This window comes from Patagioenas fasciata, chromosome 11, assembly GCF_037038585.1.
Source record: "Patagioenas fasciata isolate bPatFas1 chromosome 11, bPatFas1.hap1, whole genome shotgun sequence".
NCBI lineage: Eukaryota > Metazoa > Chordata > Aves > Columbiformes > Columbidae > Patagioenas > Patagioenas fasciata.
This window is the reverse complement of record NC_092530.1, coordinates 24,804,480-24,824,265: the sequence shown is the minus strand read 5'-3', so window position 1 is coordinate 24,824,265 and position 19,786 is coordinate 24,804,480. Positions and strand designations below refer to the sequence as shown.

The following is a 19,786-nucleotide window of genomic DNA, read 5'->3' as shown; positions in this document are numbered from 1 at the left end:
AGACAAGGATCGAGTGGACTCCAGTGCACCCTGACCTATTGATGGGGGACCCCACTGGCTCCTCTCCCTCTGTCAGGCAGCAAGTGGCAGAACGATGCAACATGTTCTAGAAGTATTTGGAAAGAGGTGAGAGAAGGGGAGGATAAGGTCCCTTGGGAAGCAGATGGTATTTGGGCTCTCCATAAGACGCATCAAGACGATGCACAGCAGTACCGTATATTTGTTTCTATGTGTAGACGCATGTCAAAGGGAGGGGCCCTTTGCTGGTGAGGAGTCACAGCTGAGTATATGAAACACTGGATTAAGATGTCAACATCATTTGGCTTTGAGAAACAGACCACGGAAAAAACAACGACACGTTTTGTTTTTAAAATATGAATTTTTATTTGTTTTGATCGGAGTTCAAGAGAGTGGGGAGAGTGGAAAAGCAGAGTGATCTAATTCAGTGAAGAGGTCTAGTCCTGCCTTGTGTGTTGCATCAGGAGGTTATTATGTGGCCAGAAGAGTCCTCCACTCAACTTTCCGATCTTATTCGTGTAGTTCCTGTTTCGGATGTTTCCTAATCTCTCTTCAGAACTTCACTGTAATTTTTGGAGACATTTTTTCCTGTTGCTTTAACTTATTGAAAAAAGGCTAAAAGCTGAAAAAAAATGCAGGACTCAAAACCCTGCCAATTAGAATGGGCAATTTTTTTGTTTCTTTTTTTCCAGCAAGGTTGAAAAATACGATTCAAAAATACAAACAGGCATTGAACATTCCACCAAAAAGCATTTGAAACACAGATCTCAGGAAGAGAGAGAGAGAAATAGAAGATAGGTCACAGTTTCCATGAGAAATCCCTTAAGAAAGTGGCTACCAGCTAGTCAATAGAGAAAAGAAAGTCAACAAAAAACTTAAAAAATGCCTTTTTTCTTTTCCAGTTGTTAATTATTTACAGCTGTAATAACAGGATTGTCATGCATTAGACTGCTGCCGGCTAGATTCCTTCTCATAATGGAGTAAAGAGAGTCTCACAAGATGGAAAACAACGCAGAAAACATACTGGGGCACAGATTGGACCTGAGGCAGTGAAAATGAGCATATTCGCTGGCCATTTGTTGCGGTGTGCTCTTTCCCATGATGGGCTGTCCTAGTGTGATGCTAATGCAACTTTCCTACCCTGGGCACAAGGGCTGCAGCTAAAGAAGCAGCAGGAGCCCTCACCTTCAGATAGGACGTTTGCCTGTGGCTATCCCCGAGTCAGTTAACAGTGACAATCTAGTAGATGACGCGACACTTTGAGAGCACCTGACTAGACTTGGTGGGCTGAGAAACTCCCTCTTGACAATGGAGAGAAGCCCTTCAATTCTAAATACAACCTGGAGAAGGCAATGTGGCGATGACTTGGGTTTCCCAAATCTGCCCCTACTTTTGTGTGGTTGAAAAGATTGAATAATTCAATATATGATTGCCGTTATGTTTGCTGGGTGCCCTGCAAAAAGACAGGAGGAATTAATGGACTTTACAGGGAAAATGGAGTGCTGGTAGGAGCATAACGTGAGCCAATGGACTTATCAAGTTGACAGGACCTTCAAGGAGCAGTGAAGGGAAGAGCCAAAAGACTTTGAAGGCTGTCAGAGCATCCTGATTCATGTAGCAAAACAGGGACCAGGCTTCCCTCTCTAGGCAGATGGGATTGTTAAAGCTGTGTGCAGAAGAAATCTGCACTGGCAAAGACTGAAACAATAGGGAATAGGGAAGAGTATCTAGAACACCGTATTCTGTCCTAGAGCTTCATGAGCAAAAACCAGCCTAACCCCACTTTTGGTGAGGGATGACAGGTCAAACATTAGGACTAATCCAAGCCTAATGCTCTGTGCTGTTTATAGCAGCACAGATTCCCATGGTGCGAGGCTACCACGGACCTAGAAAGAGAACCAGCTTTCTTTGCTTATGGGTGGTGACATCCTTCATTGTTATGGCTGGGACACCACAAGGCACAGGCAGTGATTGCTGCTGACCGCAACAGCCTTTCTCCAGCAGCAGAAGAGGGAATATAGGAGCTACAAGTGCAGTTTCAGGATTGCTACCTAAATGTTTCTCCTAAGATGAGGGAGACAAAGGTGCAATGTTAAGGGAGCTCATGCTGGGTACCATTGCTAAAGGCTGCACACCACTCATTTACCAGGCCCCCAACGCTCATGGGCTGCCCAACATCTGTCTCTGGCCCTGCTTGTGCTGAGGTGAGATCAGGTGTGGGTCCAGAGCACAGTGGCAGCAAAGGCCTGCGCTTCTGCTGAGCCCTCCCACAATTAGCACATAGTCACGTATGGGCACGTCACACCTGGATGAGCAGCAAGCAGTGGCCAAGCGCCAGCACGTCTCTTCTCTTTGCAGAAGAGTCCAAGCTGAAGTGCGGCCCCTACCTGCGGTGTTCCTCTGGCCAGGAACAGCTGGAATGGATCTCACTAGGTTTTGTGCTCCCTCAGTAGGCTCGGGATAGAGACCTCACACCCCTTTGCAATGCTCAGCTACACATTCCCTGGTCGTGCTATAGGGTTATGCCTAACTGCTTATGGCATTCAGCTGTTGAGAACCCACACTGCCTTCCAGGGAACATCCTAGAGTGTGGGGCAGGACAGGGGCTGTGTGGGAGAAGTTGTGGCATCTGGGACTAAGTTTTCCTGAAAGGTACTGGGCAGCACTGCCAGCAGTGACCTTGGTCCACGCAGCAAACCTGCACCGAGACCCCAGTGTGAAGAGAGACTCTTCTCCTCGCTCCCTTTGTTCCCACTTCCAACGCCACCTGAGGACCATTGGAGGGCGATGCACCTCCTTCCAGAAGATTTAGCAAAGAGAATGAGAGGGAGGTGAAATTATTGAAAGTGCCATCTGTTCTTTCAAAGACAAAGAGGTTTGACTTTTAGGTATAAAGAGTTTGTGAGAATAAATATACACGTGCATGTATATATATATATGTAAAAACATTTGGCTGACTGAACAAGGTCAAGCTGTAAATATTTATACCTAGAAGCCATCAATCTCATCTGTGCTGTGGCTTCTTGCCAAAAATGCCTTCAGGAGTAGTTTAGCTTGATATGGAAAGATGCTTGGTGAACCGTTTGGGTTTTTTTCTCCCTACTTTGACATTAATAGATGTTTTCATGAATGTGACCCTCACCCTAGCTGAGCCCTCCCCATCCCCAACAGCCATCAAGGAGTCAGGGAAATATTGTTTTCTCTTCATTCTGCAAAATCCACACAGGTGTTTGAGCGGGTGGGTTAAAGTGTGGGCCTAGAGAGGTACACAATTTGGGGAAGAGGGCCTCTCCACCAGCCCCAGGACCAAGCACGTGGAGGGGGCGCACTAGAATTTCCCTCCCAGACTGTTCCACAGGTAAGTCCTTCAAGAGCTGCCCGGTCCTCTCCTGCTCATGGCATGCCCTGGCAAGCTGGGAGAGTGCAGTACCTGTCCTCAGTAGCCACTTTGACCATGATCCATCCATTAAGAGCAACGTGTGTTTGACTGCTCTGCAGCTGCAAAGAGGCCATTTCTACAGCACCCCCCAGGAAAGGCAACAGCTTCATGTTTCTGAAGGTCTCAGCGAGGTTCTTAGCAGAACAGAAGGTCTTCCCACGTGAGGTGATGTGGAGCAAGAGAAACCTTTTCCTGGTATGTGTTACAGCCCTATGATCATCCCCAAGGGATGGCTGAAAAGAATCCAAGATATGGGCACAAGAAACAAAGGCAGCAGACGAGAGATGAATGCACTTTGTAGAATAGGCTTAAGGAAACAGGCCAGTCCTGACCTTGTTTGCATCAATGGCTTGTGTCTGGGAACTGCAGCTGTGGGGTCTGCTTGCACAGGGCCTGTCCTACAGCAAACTAACTGGGACCCCACCAGTGCCACCAAGCTGGCAGGGATTGGTACGGGAGTGGCAAAACCAGCTTTGCTTATGTTGAACTCGACGCATGGAAGAGAACTGGGAAGCTCTGTCTCATGTGTCACAGTCCTGCTTTGTTCAAGAAGCTTTCAAGGTGTTGTATGGGGGTAACAACATCAGCCCTTTAGAATAACGAGTGGCACCAATAGGCCACTTTTCCACATTCTTCTCAGGTCACCCCACAGAAATGTCACAGCAGCCACCGCATGCTGCCTCCCTGGCTTGGAGGATCTCAGCTGAACCACACTGTTCTTGCCCATATGCAGTTTCAGAGGAGGGAAGAAGCAAGCTACCAGTGCCAAAATGTCCCTCTGACATTTTCAGAAGAAATCCAGCTGCAGACTTGGAATACACTGTGTGCATCCCAGGTGGTGCAAGCTACAGAATGGGAGCCCAGACTGAACAGATAATTTTTATCACCCTCAAAGACTCCTAATTCCTGCCTGGGAGACTCTCGTCAAGTCAAGGAGGCTTTGGGTCTTGCCAGGAGAAAAGAAATATTGAGGTTCACAGTGAAATGAAGCACCCACTCTGTGTATAGCTATGATTAGACTATCAATGGCCATGTACAGATCTGTTCCTATACAGGACAAATTATAAAAATGGAGCCCTTAGATACCATCACAGCACACAGCAAACCCCAGTAACTGATGCTAGGTTAGCTCTGGCCCAGCATGCCTGTAGAAGAAGCCCCCATCATCAGCCTCGTGTCAGCTGGGAAGGAAACATCCCAATTTGAGCCACTGACAGATCTTTAAAAAAAGAACATTATCTTCTCTGTGATGTCTGCTGGCAGGAGATGTTAAACCACTTATTTATAACTATCTATCTTCACGAAATGCTTCCCTGCTTGGAAGCAAAACTACAAATCCTGTTTGGTTTGTTGTCTTTAAGCAAAGGATGCCGGTATTTCTGCTTCCAGCTGGCAGAAGGACTTGGAGTCAGTGCCAGGCTTTGGTGGGAACTGACTTGGCTTTCAAGGCATGCTAACACAGATCCAGGAAGGCAGCCTTTTATCAGGCAAAGTTTTTGGAGTCAGGAAGAGCAAAGATGAGCCAGCAGACAAGTGTCACCGGCAAGCCAGATCAGTGGAATGCGTCCTGGACAAGAGTCTCAGTGTCTCAGGGAGGGAAGGACGGGAGGAAGAGACAGGCGGGAGATTCACCCGGACAGTTTGGCGAGACAGATCGGCTCACCCGCAGGAAGGGAGGAGGCTCAGGCGCTGCCCTGATGCTGTCTGTGCCCAGCACCTGGAGCATCACCCTGCGGCACTGAGCCTGCGCAGCCCTGGGTGGGCAGCAAAGGCAGCAACCACAGGTGCTTGGGCCACTGAGAAGCTGATGGTAAGATCTGAAAATTTATGGAGAGTTCTTCAAAGCAGACACCACCAGACATGGGAACATGTAGCAAGGTGATGCATGGTAGGACATGGCTCTTGGAGTAGAAGGGATTTTAAGGAATGCCCAGGCTAGCACAGGAGATCATCTCTGTGCTGGGGCCAGCTCAAGTCAGCTAAGTCACTAGATCCCGTATTTAAACTTGCCTTTGATGTAATTCTGTTAGTAAACACAATATATTCTTTGTTATCACTTTATTATATTTGTTTTGCTTTTTTTAGGGTTTCTATTCCATTCACTTAGGCCTGAGTATTATAGTGACATGAATGTTTTATGAGATACACTTCATCTAGCTTATTTAAAAAAAAATGACATCCAAGTTGTTTCCAAAACAAACAGCCTCATGGCCAGTTAGCATAGCACTTCCCACTGGAAAACCCAGGGAGCAGAAGGGTGGTGACAATGGCGCTCACTGCTGGAGGGGATGGTGTTGGCATGGAGGGAGCAGAGGGGGCCTCAGTGGTGAGGGGTACGAGGTTGCAGTGGGGCCAGTGCCAGGAGGAACCAGGCACCCCAGGTGAAAAAGCAGCTGGGACGTCCCCCCTGTCCAGCAGAGGGGCTGGGGAGGGTGCACCTTCCCTCCCTCCCTCTGCTCCTCAGCCCAAAACTGGGCACAAAGCAGGAGAGCTCCCAGGCTTTCCTCTCCTCACCCCGCAGCGGGGAGCCCTCAGGGGTGAAAGGCACTGTAGAAATGTCATGGGTGGTTTGGGGTGCAGATGCTGTGGGGGAGGATAAAGAGATGGTTTTCTTAGCATTGGCTTGCGGCGCGGTTTGCCACCTCTTGCCCAATGCTGCCTGCTGGTGCGGATGTGCTCATGGACTGGACGCACTGGGGGCTGAGCTAAATGTCTCTGAGCTCCTCTCCTCACTGCAGGGGGAGTGACTGCATTACTGTTGAGCCAGCAAGATTGGGAAGGGATGGGTAGGACACACAGCAACGCTGCCCATGCTACAGGACAAAGTGCCCTGGCTTTCCCCGCTCTGTCCTGCCATCCCCATGGATATTCCAGGTGGGGAAAATCCTGTGCCTTCGCTCAGCCTCAGTCCTGCATGGGCAGGGGGAAACCGAGCTCAGCACAGTGGCTCAAAGCAATGCTGAAGACATCATCTTGGGGGTGCTGGAGCCTCAACCTGGCTGTATGCGCCTGAAATGTGCTGGGGACAGCTCAGGGGGGCAGCCTGAGGGTGCGAGGGAGGCTCAGGAAAGAGGGGGTGCATCCCACATTGGGAGCAGGGCTGCTGGCAGGATCAGTGCTGCCCATGGGTGGGGGATGAGAACTCACCAGGCACAGGATGTCCCTCCTTGTAGCATGATGGTGTATCCATGTGTCTGGACACCAGGGAGGGGGGACAGATGGCTTGGATGCCACCATCTTGTGCTGCTGCTGGGAAGGAGACAACTGTTTTGGGCCCTTGACTGTGGTGGCTGAGAAGGGAGAAAAAGGCTCTCTCCAAGGCACTGGAAGGCTTTCCTTGGAGGAGAGTGCAGGTGTTAGAGCTGGGTCTTACCTCAATGGCTTTGTGAGATGCCACCTGGCTCACATGGTTCTCTGGGACAGCAGTATCACCCTGCTGTTTCAAAGAGCCCCTTTGCTACTCTCCCATGGTGCTGAGGATGCTCAGCATTACCTGTTCACCGGGGACAGGGAGGTATTTGTGGACCAACTGTCCCGTTACCCACCCTCACAGGCGGCACAGTGGCCCCTGGTGTGTGCCACAGGAAGCACCTTGCACCTGGCTGGCCTGAACCAACATTGCTGCTGCTCTGGTGCACTGGAGCAGGGATGTGCCATGAGCTGGTCTTCCTTGGGCTGTGCTCCTCCTCATCAGCGTGGCTTACCTGAGAGGTAGGGGCTTCTCTGTCTAAATCCACTGGCAAGCAGTGAGATACTACTGAAGGCTGCTGAGTAACCAAAGGAAGATGAATGAGGAGGTGGAAGAAGGGGCTGGGACAGAGAGGAGATGCCAAGAAGGCTAAGTGGATGGGGCCAAAACAAAATGATGAACCACTCATCTGAACATGAACTCTGTGACTTCCAGTCCTGATGCTAAATGCATGCGGCCTCACAGCTACTGTCTCCTCCAAGGCGTTATAAAGCTCCTGCCTTGACTTCCTGACTGACCCTGAGAAAAACTGTTTCTCTGGTAAAAACCACTCCACCCTCTAATACGAATTGCTCCAAGAGTGCAGGGTGGCAGACAAGACCTTTCTCACCTGTTCTTGTCTGGAGACAGACATGGAGAAAACCAGCAGCTGGGTTTGGTGAAGACAGAGCAAGAAGCCCTGTAGACACCTACAAAATGCTGCCATCCTGTTCCACCTTTGTAATGGCTCCAACTAACCACAGCAGTGGTGGGTTCGCCCCCAGTGTTGGGCTAGGAGCCAGTCCATGCTGCAGTGCTCCCTCGACATACCCTCTCACCTGCATCTGCAGCCAAGGCAGGACCTACCACCTCACACAGAGTGCCAGGGACTGAAGAGCAGCCCGGCTGACTGACTGACTCTGGAGGCCTCCACGTCCTTGAGCCCAGGCCACCAGGAGCATCCACCATGCTAGGGCAGTCCATTGCAGAAGAGGAGAAGCGGGGTGGACCGCAGCAGCCCCCAGTAGAGCGGAGCATGGAATGGCAGTGGCAGGCAGACCATGGGAGTGGCCGGAGGTGGAAGAGGAGAGATAGAAGCACAAGGTGACTTGGACAGATGGGGGACAACAGACTCACAATGTTAGAGGCACAACTTGTTCTGATCTTTTTTTTTTTCCTTTCGTCATCAGAGACAAAGTAAAATAAAAACAAAGCATATGGGATTAAATTAAAATCACAGGGTTTTTTTACATTATAAAAGAACGATTGAATAGTAATAATAATATCAAATGAACAATAATAATTTAACAAAACAGGAAATAAGAAAGCCCTGGAGAATTCCTGCCTGGATGGTGCTCACCGATGGAAGGTTTGTGTGACCGGTTTTATTGTTTGGGGATCATTCCCTTGATAGCTGACTCCCGGTTTACATATGTGGCCCAGTAGACTAAGTTGAAAATGGCAAAGAGGACTGGAAAGACGATGCGGGACATCTTGTCTACCTTGCTGACGCTGTTGTATGTCTTCTTACTTTCTGGCAGCTTCTCCTCTCTGCGGGGCATCTTGGGGGGTACGTTGGTGGCAGTAGCAGTGGCAGCAGCGCTCTTGGAGATGGTGGGCAGGCCAGGGTCCTTGGCAATGTTGAGGGCATATGTGGTGCCAACAATGTTGTAGGTGTTGTTGGTTTTCTTTGCTAGTGCCACTGGCTCTTTTTTCTAGGGAAGGTGGAAGAAAAAAACATAATAGAGGTGAAGTGACTGTAGAATTGCATGAAAAACATTTTGTCCTCTGAATTTACCTGCTTGCCCACGTGAGAAGATGGAAGGGGACGTGAGGAGCAAGAGACCAAGAAGCCGGCATTGTGGAAGGGAAAGAAAATGTGGTGAGAAAGTGGCCAGAACCCATGACATTTACCACTTGCAGGCTGTTGGAGTGTAAGGGCATTCTGGACTTGGGTGGACCAGCTACTTTGTGTAATCCTGGCATGCAGCACAAAGAGGTCCTGGCCTGGGAGTGGGGTCCTGCTGTACATCGAATAACTGACGCCACAGAGCTGGGTTTGTAGCCTCCTGGCAGCCCCTTACATCAGAGCAGTGGTATAAAAAGATGTGTGCAGCTACACTTGAGCAGCAGCTGCACCAGATGTGTGGATCCTTGACTGTCCAAGTGCCGCCAGGTCAGTGTGAGTGAATGCAGGCTCGAACTATTTTCTCACTCAGCTGGACGGTGTTACCTGTTGCATGTAAGGTTCAGCCATGGAGACATGATGCAGGAATGGAGCCTTTAGAAAAGAATGACACCCCCTGTGATCATCTTGGGGGAAGAATTTGATTTTCTGCTTTGCTGGCTGCTTCCTGGGTAAGATGAGAGGAGGAGACATCGCAGAGAATTATATTTTTGTGTTGTTTTTTCTTTTCAGCAGAAAGCCAATGGCTTTAAGAATGTGGGTGACAGCATAGCACTAATTTTGCCCCATATTACACGGCCATATCATACACTGCCTCAATGCCCTGAATACCTCACAGGGATACCTCACAATTTAACATCATGGTGTCCAAAATGCCTCTGGGACCCTTTAGAGCACCTCATGACCTACCCAGGTAAGACACAGAAGAGATGGAAGGTATTTACACTAGCCCTGCGTTTCGGGATTGCTCAATGCAGCACTATAGGGCAGATGGAAGCTTTTCATCTTGTGCTCACGTACTCTAGATGCAGTGTCCATTGTAATTACACCAAGAGCCAACATTAGACACAGCAGTGACTCATGGTGGGAATCTAATATCTAAACTCAGAACAAGGTGTGACTTTGGATCCTGTTTTCTATTTAAAAGCTACAGAAGCACAAGTTGAGGCTCATCCGGGCATGTCCCAGGGGTGCATGGCATGGTCTTGCGTGTACGTGAGAGGGAGCCACGTACAAAGTGACCATCAGGAGAAGGGGAGAACGTGCAGCCAGTGGGACCTGTTCATCTCTCCATCCCAGCCTGGGAACTAGTATCAGGCAGCATTGCTGGATAGCACTGGGAGCTGGAAAGGCCATATTCACCCAGTCTGCTCTGCAGAGATGCTCCGCGTGCTTTAGCTTTCATGTTGTACTTCCATTCTAAATGTGTCCACAATCACCATAGATATTTCTGGTTATCTTGGGAAATTAATTTTCCACAGTGATTTTCAGAGGGACACTAGAAGCAGATTTCTGTGCAATCTTTAAACCCCTCTCCAATAACATCATAGCCAGGCCTGCGGCCTCGTAATAATGCCAGCAATTACAGAAATTAACTTGCTGCTATAGAAGGAGGTCTAAATGTCTTCAGACTCCAGATCAGACTAAATCACTGATCAGACCATATTCAGACTATTATGGGAGAGGGTGTTATGATCTTTAATGATTAACTTGGCGACTGATTTCTGCAATCATAACAACATGTTAACATGTACCCCCTGCACAGGAGGTGAACTTTTCCTGCTAAAGAGTTGACGAGAAGCAAATAAAAGACTAAAGATGTTTCACCTTATAAAACATTTAAATATGCTTACGTATGATTACTCATTAACACAGCTACTGGAGGTAATAAAATCAATTAATAATCAGGAATGAAAAAATGATTGTTGTTCACGAAATGCAATTTGAAGTGCACTGTGACTATTTTAGCATGAATCAGCCACATTATTTGTTACAGGAGTAAGATAACTACAAGTGGCATGACACTTTCAACCTGGCTAGCGTTTCTGTCCCAGAGCTTGGAAAGTGGATCTGTCTCCCCTGGCCAAAGGTATTTGGAAGCAGCAGGCTGAAGCAGAGGGAAATCAGGCAAATACAAATCCTGTGGGTGGTGATAACAAGCTACTGCTCCTATTACTGCGATCCAGAGCCTCCAGGCATCGACTTGGGATTCTCTAGACCTCAGATCAGGCTGTTGAGACAGCAGAGGCTTGGGAGCCCGCAGCCTGGGCATTTTTCCTGCTGCCCATAGCATCTTCTGCCCTGCTCAGAACCGGGAGCCTGGGCGGCCTTTGGGAGGCACCCAGAGCACAGGTTGTCTCCACCAAGGCCATGTGCTCTGCTCCTGAGACGCCAGAAGAAATGGCTCAGCCTCATGTTTACTAGGTTGTGCTTTATAAATAAGCATTTTGGGCAAGATTTTGACAACAAAACAAAGCAAAATGTGCTTATTGCTGTCAGCTGCACAGTTGTCCCCCCCCAGCACCTTTATCTCTGAGGACTTCCATGTCCTACTGAAACAGAAGGGAAGAAAAACAGGAGGAAACCCCACATTTCCTTAGAAAACTTGTCCTATTTAACACATCTATGTTGCACAGCAATTCCTACATTTATGGCCCAGTTTGGGCACAGGGAGATTGAATCACAGCACTATGATGTCCTTGCGCTGCTTTCCTGAGGGGAAAGCTGTGAAGGCTGGTATAGTGATAAATATGTTCCCTGGATATTGCAGTCTGACAAGTCCTTCCACAGCATACACGCTAAGGAATAATAGCATTTTTTGTTAAATATTCTTGTCTTCAGGCCTCTGTTGAGGAGCTAATCGCTGAACCTCTAAATTACGGGAACTACTGGTTTCGCCTATGATCTGCTATAGATTTAGTTCTCTGCACCTGCTCCTTGGCTAGAAACTTGGGTTGGGAGCACTATCCTTCTGACAGGCCACTCTGAAGGTCACCATCACTAATACCTGCAGTGCTTAAGAAATGCTAGGTGTCTGCCACTTGCTGTTATAGAAGAAAGTCACTTTAATGACCTCCAAGCATCTCTAGTCTCAGACATACTTGTGGCAGGCAGGAAAGCCTTGCAAAGACTTTGGGTTCTAGAAACACTAGTCAAAACTTATCAGCATGTGCACTAAAGGGAGTTCTTGGTAACATCTACGGTGATATCTGCCTGCTTTTCATTACAGGAGACCTATAGAGTATGTGCAGAGTAGCTTCCAGCTAGAACCAGAAACCAACTGTGGCTACAGCCAGAGCATCGCCATGATCATTTATGACACAGAGACCAGCAAGTCACCAAGATCTGCCCATTATGTTAGATTCTACCTGAAAAAAATGCTCTGTTCTCATCTAAACTGATGGGCTGGCTAAAGGAGAGAAAGAAAGAAAGAATGGAACCAGCCCTGAGGGTGAACACCTTGGGAGTGCTTGTCAGCAATCAGCAGCTTTTGCAAGGTAGTGATTTCTTTCAAATGGGATGGGAAGCATTGCTGCCGCCTACATTTAAGGTGAGAAAAGGGTTGATGCTTATTGATTTTTTTTTTCATGTTCATGCAAGAAAACAATCAAACCTAGAGTGAGGATCCTTGCCGTTATATCAATAAAGAGCATTCTTTTTGGCTTTGGGGAAGGCTCTCTGGAGACCAGGGCTCAGCCTGGGCTTGTCACTGGTAGTTTTACTCCTGGTACGAACATTTTGAAATGCCAATAGTCGTTCTTCTGCATGTTCTTTCTTTAGTGGTTTCAACCACCTGGCTTGTCAATTGTTTCAAGAAGAGCTAATTAAAGGCTGAAACTGAGCCAAGGAGGCATCTTCATTGCACGGCAAATTCACTACTTGGAAATATTCAACAGAATAAAGATGAAAAGCAAATATGGTGACACCTTGTATTCCCAAGCTCCCCGAAAGCCCACCACTCTTCAGGGAACGTTCTCAGCTGCAGAGGCTGGGAATGGATTAGCCTTCTAAGATAAGTATCAAGGTTGGCTTAAGATCAGGGTTGGTTTGGAAAAGTATCCACAAACTTGAGTCCTTCCTGATTCCCCGATCTCATACCAATTGCAGCAAACTCACAAAGACCACTCCCTCTGAAACATTCCTGGTCCTCCTTAGTTTTCTTGTTTGATGACCACATTCTCAAACATGCTGCATGCTCTTACCCTATTGTTTCAGCACTGTTAGTCTTGCAGTCCTGGGTCAATGAATAAATTAAGGAGCATCTTTACTGCTTTTTCAGCTGTGCCCAGCTCACGTAATTGTTCGAGACTCTGTGAATCCTGTATTTGTGCTCATCTGCCCATCCCTGAAAGGGACATGGTTGTTTTGAGGACCTGTTCTGATCCTTCGCTCATGCCAATGACCCGGGAAAGGCTTCTCTCATCTCTAGAGACCAGATTAGTGTTATTGTTCACGATGGAAGTAGAAAACCATCAAGCAGCCTCCGCTGGAGCCTTTCTGCCATGAGTCTGTTGCTCAGACCACAGCTGCAAAAGCAAACAGATAGAGTCCAAGAAACACAAGAGAGAGGCATTCAACACTCAGTGACGGCTGTGGTTCTCCATAAGGCCTCCATTCTCCTGCGTTGACCTCCATCCCAGAGAGATGGCTTGTTATTTTCTTCCCAAAAGTTAACTGCAATTCTGCCAGGTATTTGCATACAACCCCACAACAATTTTAAACAACACATTAAAATGCAAAGGAGGAAAATATAAAGGCTCCAGAACCGAGAACAAGGACAAAGCTGATTTTCAAATTGATTCAATAAATATAAACAAGGAGCAGCATGCTACAATGAGTGATTTCTCTATGCAGCCAAGAATCAATCAGTGAGGAGGGAGCACGAGCAGAGGCAGCGGCGGCTGTCAGGAAGGAAGCTGCTAGAGAGGTTGATCCCTAGCGAGAAGGGAAAACGTGGGTAACACCAGGCACTGACTTACTGCCAGTTGCCATTTCTGATTGCATGCTTCCCACCCACCCTCTTGGCCTGAGCTTACAAAGCAGCAGCTGCCGGCAGCTGTGGGCAACAGTGTGAGCGTTAGAGCTCCCCATCACTGCAACATGCTGGCCTGTGCCAGGGGACACCTGCAGTCAGAGACACAAGCTGCAGGGGACACAGCAGGACGGGACCATCTCCATTGATAAGGCTAGCATCCCATGGCATATTTGGGTTTTTGTGGCATGCTAGCAACATGGAGTGGGGCATTTATGGGTTAAAGGGAAAAGAAAGGAGAGAGGAAACCACTGGTGAGGCACAGTCAAAACATGCATGCATTCACATTTCCGCTGGCAAACGGTCATGCAGAAGGACAGGGGGAAAAGTGAGCAGTTATACCTGGGGGTTTTTCTCCAGCTATGCACAGTGACCAGCTCTCCAAGCCCTTCCTCCTCCCTTGACCCTCAAGAACCGCTCCAGTTAAGAGCTGAGCTGGGGAACCCAGTAAGTAGCATCCAGCCTCCCGGAGTGCTGTGGGGCTGCATGTTACCCACTCCTGGCCCCAGCGCAGCTCTCTCGTGCAGCGTTTCTTCACCGCCCCCTATTCCCCGGCCTTGGCCACAGGGCTGACCTTCATCTCTTGAGCCTCCAGCACCTTCTTGCCATCCCAAGCCCAGCTGCGCTTGGTGAAGTAGTTGACGGTGGCAAATTCGATCAGCGCAGAAAACACAAAGGCGTAACAGACGGCTATGAACCAGTCCATGGCCGTCGCGTACGCCACTTTAGGTAAGGAGTTTCTTGCGCTGATGCTTAGTGTGGTCATGGTAAGGACGGTGGTGACACCTGCGGAAAAGCAGGAGACAAGGATGCTGTGAGACCGTACGCTCGTACTCACCCAGTTTCTCCTCAAACCACACAGCTGTTATTTCCACCAGGTCATGTGGCCCACATTCTCACTATAATTAAGGGAGTCTTCCCCAGCACAAGTCTGTGGTGCATTTCAAAGAATAATGAAACAGTCCAGGTTGCGAGTCTGCTTCTCCAGCCCCTGCTCAAATCAGGGCCAGCTCTGGGTTGTTCAGGGCTTTCTCTGCTTCACTTTTGAATATCTTCAATTCATATGATCAATGCCAAACATCTGCATTAGGATGAGATTAATCTTCCCCAAGCTCCATCAGCTAGATCTCTACTCACTGTAAAAGAGTCCTAGCTCATAGGTAAACACCTGCATTCAATTCATCATCTGCTAATATGGTAAGTTGTGTGATGCTAGACCCAGCTCCCTCATGTAGAATATCGCACGGAGGAGCCTCTGGTTACTTTTGAAACAAAATTAAAATAAGAAAGTAACAGTAAAAACGACAGGTTGAGAACCTCATGGGGGACCAGAAACTGGCCACTCATCCCATGTGGTTCTCTCAACATTTTGGAAAAAGTATCTTGTGACCTCCATGGACGCACATCTGGGATCCTGGGTCCTGCTGTCACAGCCAAGCAGCCATCAGTGGCCCAAGCTGCCAGAATGAGTGTCACTACAATTTATCTTCAAAAAATGATCTGTTGTAAAAAGCCTTTTAAAGCTTTTTCTTTTTTCATTAAAGCAAGCAACCATTGCTATCCATTTTCCCCAATAATGTGCTTTTCAATTAAAAATGCATTAAAAACATTATAAAAATATTGACTAATTTTCACTTCCCTTAAGCCATACTCCCGGTAATTGAAGAGTTTCGATAATATTGTCGACAATACTTTCTGAGGGGCAGCAAAAAAGAATAAACAATTGGAGTTCTCATTATTTTCTTAATAGGAAAGCAAGGCAATTTGGGAGCAAAGACATTTTTCACAAAGATAGGGTTTAATTTTTCAGTCAGCTCTTTCCTGCTCAATCTGAGCTGCTGCTTGAGGAAGCCTAACTGTACATCTCAGGATAACATAGGAGGGAATCAAATATCTTCAGAGAAGGGTTCAACCCTGGTGTCGGGAGTGCAGAGACACTCCAGAACTGGTGTAAATGTAAGAGTTGACCTGGGGCACAGACATGGGGTCCGAGTGTCCACTTTGTGGGTTTTAATTGCAAACGATTCACAGGTAAGTGGGGAAAGTTCATTGATGACTCTCTATATGCATGAGCTGGTCCTATTTTCCATGTGGTTTCTGTCTGAGTCCTCCCTTTTCCATTCTGCTGGATGAAAACTCTAAAAAGTGGGTGCTGAGGGGCCATATCTCTTCTTCACTGCTATCACTGTTGAAATCAGCTCTTGCAGTCTGGATTGTGCAAACCAGTTTGGCCATACTGGCCACCCAGCTCCCCACAGCTGCACTCGGTGCTGGGGATGGTTGTAGGATTTGTGTCACCAGAGAAGGGAAAGCAACCTGGTGCTAACGGGGAGAAGCTGGGGTCAGCTGTGACTTTTAGAACTTGTTCATGACCTACGTTTCACGAGCCTCAGTGAACACAAAACCCATAATGATTCCTTTCTAGTCCACCTAGGAGGGTGCAGAACCACCTGTGACCCTCTCTGTGTCCCGTCCCAGTCCACAGCACAGGAATGAGGTCTAAGCCTGTGGAAAGGGTCTGGAAAGGAGGACCTCAGCCTTGTTGGGTTTGGGAAAGTATTGCTATCATGACTCTTTTGCAATAGAGAAAATGCTTCATGATGTTTGAAACCACACCACTTTCTGTCTTATTCAAAAAGGTGAGCAGATGGTACCATATATCCCTTCTCTGCTTGGTGATTTTTGTCCAATATACTCTCTGTTAAGTGGCATGTGCTGGGGACTGTTATTTCCAGGAAATACAGTCCTGCAGCATCCAGCACACCTGGTCCGTGAGTGTGTGTAGGTCTTGGCAGGAAAGCACAAACCAATTCTGCTATTAAATGTTCGCAAAATCGATTCATATATGTGCACTGACACTTTGCCTCGCAGGGATGATCTGAAACCAGAGGAAGAAAATAATCACAATATACTATTTACCATGCAGTTATAGTACCTCAGCCCGAGAACTTGTTATGTAGAGCTCTGACCAGGGTCACATTAGCAGCTTTAAAGGTAGAGCTTTAAATGTCTCCCCATGTACCTATCCTCTCCTCAACTCAAAAGCCAATATAGATAAGCAGACATAGCCAAATGCATATAATTAGATGATCAATGCCTTGATTACTGTTAATAGTCATGACTTGGCTTGTAACAGAAACACAGGAGTATTTTTGCAGCGAGTCAGTGCAGCGGGAAGACACTCAGAGCTATTCTGGGAAATGGCCAGCAGCTTCAGTGATGCTGGTCAAGTCCTGGAGAAGACCAGTTCTGATGATAAGGCAGTTTGTGGTGCCTTTCTCCCCCAGCCTGAGAAGGTGCCCATGTCCTCCCAGACTCACCAAAAACCGTTCGGGCAGGGACGGACTCCCTGTTAAGCCAGAAGGAGACCTGGGACAGGATGACCGTCATAATACAAGGTAGGTAGGTCTGGATCACGAAGTACCCGATCTTCCTCTTGAGATGGAAGTGTGTGGTCATGACGACATACTCCCCTGCAGAGACAGGCGGTTAGAGATGCTGAGCCACCGGCGCTTTCCAGGATGGGGCCAGCTGGCCACCAACCCATCTCTGAACCACTAAAGATCTGTCCTGAACAAACTGCTCAATAAACAACCAGGCTTTCCCTGTTTCACCCCAGGCACAAGATGCCTCTGGGAATCTCCTGGCCCAGCTCCTGCCCTTCTGCTCCAGCCCAGGGAGCCACGTTATGGCTAAGATACCTCAAGCCCAAAGAGACCCTAACAGTGCTTCAGTAGGATTTCAGGACAAAGGATTTTATTTTCTCTGAGGATCCTGAAAATATTCTGCCTTTCCTCGCTGTAACTATCTCAAAAATCAGGGCAAGTTCTGCTGTTAAAGGTCTGGGCTGTAAACCAAAGAAGCAGCTGTCCCTGTTTTCCCACCATGCCCTATTACTCCACCCAAAGCTTTGGATACTTCGTTGGATTATTGCCTCTTTTTGTTGTGAGTGTGGCTTTGCTGAACCATTACACATAGAAGCCTTTAGCAGCTTTCTTGCCACTTCAGGTTATTCATCTGTACATTTTACTACAACTTAAATAGAGCGATGGGCCAGATATTATGATGTTTGGTTCCCTGGACTCTCCACATTTCCCCAAGGGAGGTGATGTGAGTTGTTACAGACAGACACTATTAAAATCAAGTGCACCAGAGAGGAAATATCCTCAAATGAGAGAACTACTGGTGCATACAGAAGAAGAAGAAAAAAAAGAGAGAAAGAAAAATGAAAGATGAGAGACACACATAACAGAAGCTTTCAGTACCTGGATTCAGAGGGGAAGGGAGGAGCAGCAGATGGGAGAGAAAGATGATTAATATTGGTCATTAATCAGGGGAAACATTTGTTTGGGATAATCTTCTATTAGCTATGATAATATTTGTGTAAGCAGATGCAGTAAAAATCACACTGAACATTATGTTGCTTTCATCTCCCCTGCCCGCAATGCTCTCCTGAGGGACTGGAAAGAGATCCAAGACAAATGAACCCACAACACCAAGAACCAGCTGGGCAAGGTGGGGCAAGTTTTCTGCATAGCGGATCGTTTTTGATGCTTGAAATCAGTTTTCTAGAGAGTATGGGTGATAAGGCTCTTTCAGTGGAAACCACTGAAAGCTAAACCTTCGCTGCCTATTGATGAATGTTCCACGTTCCCAGCCACATTCTCCAGCAGCACATGGCTTGGGAAGTTCTGTGGTGCTGTCTTTATAGTTACACCACAGGTGGCATTCAAAGCCTATGGGTCCGGCTTGTCTGACAGTGTGCTCAGCCCATGCATTGCATTGCGGTCCCATTAGTACCTGTGCTGGATCGAACCATCTCTGTCCCAACAACATGGCCCAGCAGGTCGTACTGGTTCAGGCGAGATCCACCCTTTGCTACTTCCACCGATTTATCCTTCCCCAGTGTCCAGGTGTAGATCACCTCTGTCTTTGTGTAGGCATCTGTGGAAGAGAAAGAAGAATGAGGTCTGTGCTTCAGCCTGACCTAAAATATATCAAAATTAGCTTGCAGCCAAATTAATCCCTGCTATGCATTCCTCAGAGCCACATGGCTGAGCACAGCCAAGCGTGGCCAGAGACCAAGGCAGTTCAGCAACTGTTAAATCAAATGAGCAAAAAGGAGCTGGGGTTTTTGGAAGGGAGCTGGAAAAAGAGGCAGAGCGCTGTCATTGAGAGACACGCTGTCCCCTTGACGTGCTGACTCGGCGAGGGCTGGCTCCAAGCAGAGACAGGGTAGGAAGGCGTCCAGACCAGCAGGCTGCTGGGGCAGCAGGACAACTGCAGCCCTGCCATGCCAGGGACCAAAAGGCTAAATGCAAATTGGGCTGAAATTTAGGCTAAGAAGAAAAAAGTCTTCACCCTCACTCAGAAGCAACCCTCTCCAAGGCTGTGCCCCTCCCACCAAGATGCCTTTTCCCCTGCGTGACCCTGTGTTTGCCAGCCTCCAGGCCGATCTGCCGGGCAGTGAGGGCGGGCAGTGCTGACAAAGCCTGCCCGAACATTGCAAGAGAAACAGCAGGCAGGTTCTGCTGGGCTGCTGCCTGGGGTAAGGCTGGGCTCAGGGTCAGGGCACCCTTCCAGGGGCTTGGCAAGTTCCCCTCTCCATTGCACCTGCCCAGCTCCCCATATGCAAACACCTCTAACACACACAGTCACCATCACCTTAATAAGCCTTTGTGACCAAATCCCTGTTTGTCCCCACAGCCTCTCTCTTTCCCAATGGTGCCTGCATGTTCTTGGTTTTGCCAGTCCTATGGTATCTGGAAATTGAGTCTCTCCAGAATCTACTAGGAACTACTTCTCCCCTTAATGCCCAAGCTTCCTGTCCATATCCACTCTATGCCAGATTTTTAGGCAAGAATAAAGTTCACTAAAACAAGTTTTTAACTTATTTTTACCACCAGGTTCTCCTTTTAAGACATTAAGGAGTTCTTTGGCTGGGGTCAGGTCTGCTACAGAAATGTCTCAGCTCCTGCTTTGTGGACGATCCTGTCCTGATACAACCAGATTTCTCTGATCTTCTTTAAACAATCACTATTACCCCTGCACTGTAGATTTTGGCAAACCTATTAAATACTAAGCAGATGCTGTGAAAAGCAGGAGGAGTGGTTTTGATGATCAGCCAATGTTTCTCAGGAGGCCAGTGTGCTACCTAAGCAC

The 19,786-nt window shown here is 47.9% G+C and overlaps 1 protein-coding gene across 1 annotated transcript in view; it reads right to left on the bottom strand.

Moving 5' to 3' along the window:
• Nucleotides 1-359: 359 nt before the first annotated feature.
• Nucleotides 360-19,786, bottom strand: part of LOC136106123 (gamma-aminobutyric acid receptor subunit alpha-3) — a 76,767-nt gene continuing 57,340 nt past the window's right edge. Inside the window, exons 7-10 of the mRNA XM_065846228.2 lie at nucleotides 18,425-18,568; nucleotides 16,945-17,097; nucleotides 14,199-14,410; nucleotides 360-8,620 (exon numbers count right to left, since the gene is read on the bottom strand). Coding sequence (XP_065702300.1) covers nucleotides 8,291-8,620; nucleotides 14,199-14,410; nucleotides 16,945-17,097; nucleotides 18,425-18,568 — 839 coding nt within the window. The 3' untranslated portion in view covers nucleotides 360-8,290. The remainder of the gene's footprint in view (nucleotides 8,621-14,198; nucleotides 14,411-16,944; nucleotides 17,098-18,424; nucleotides 18,569-19,786) is intronic.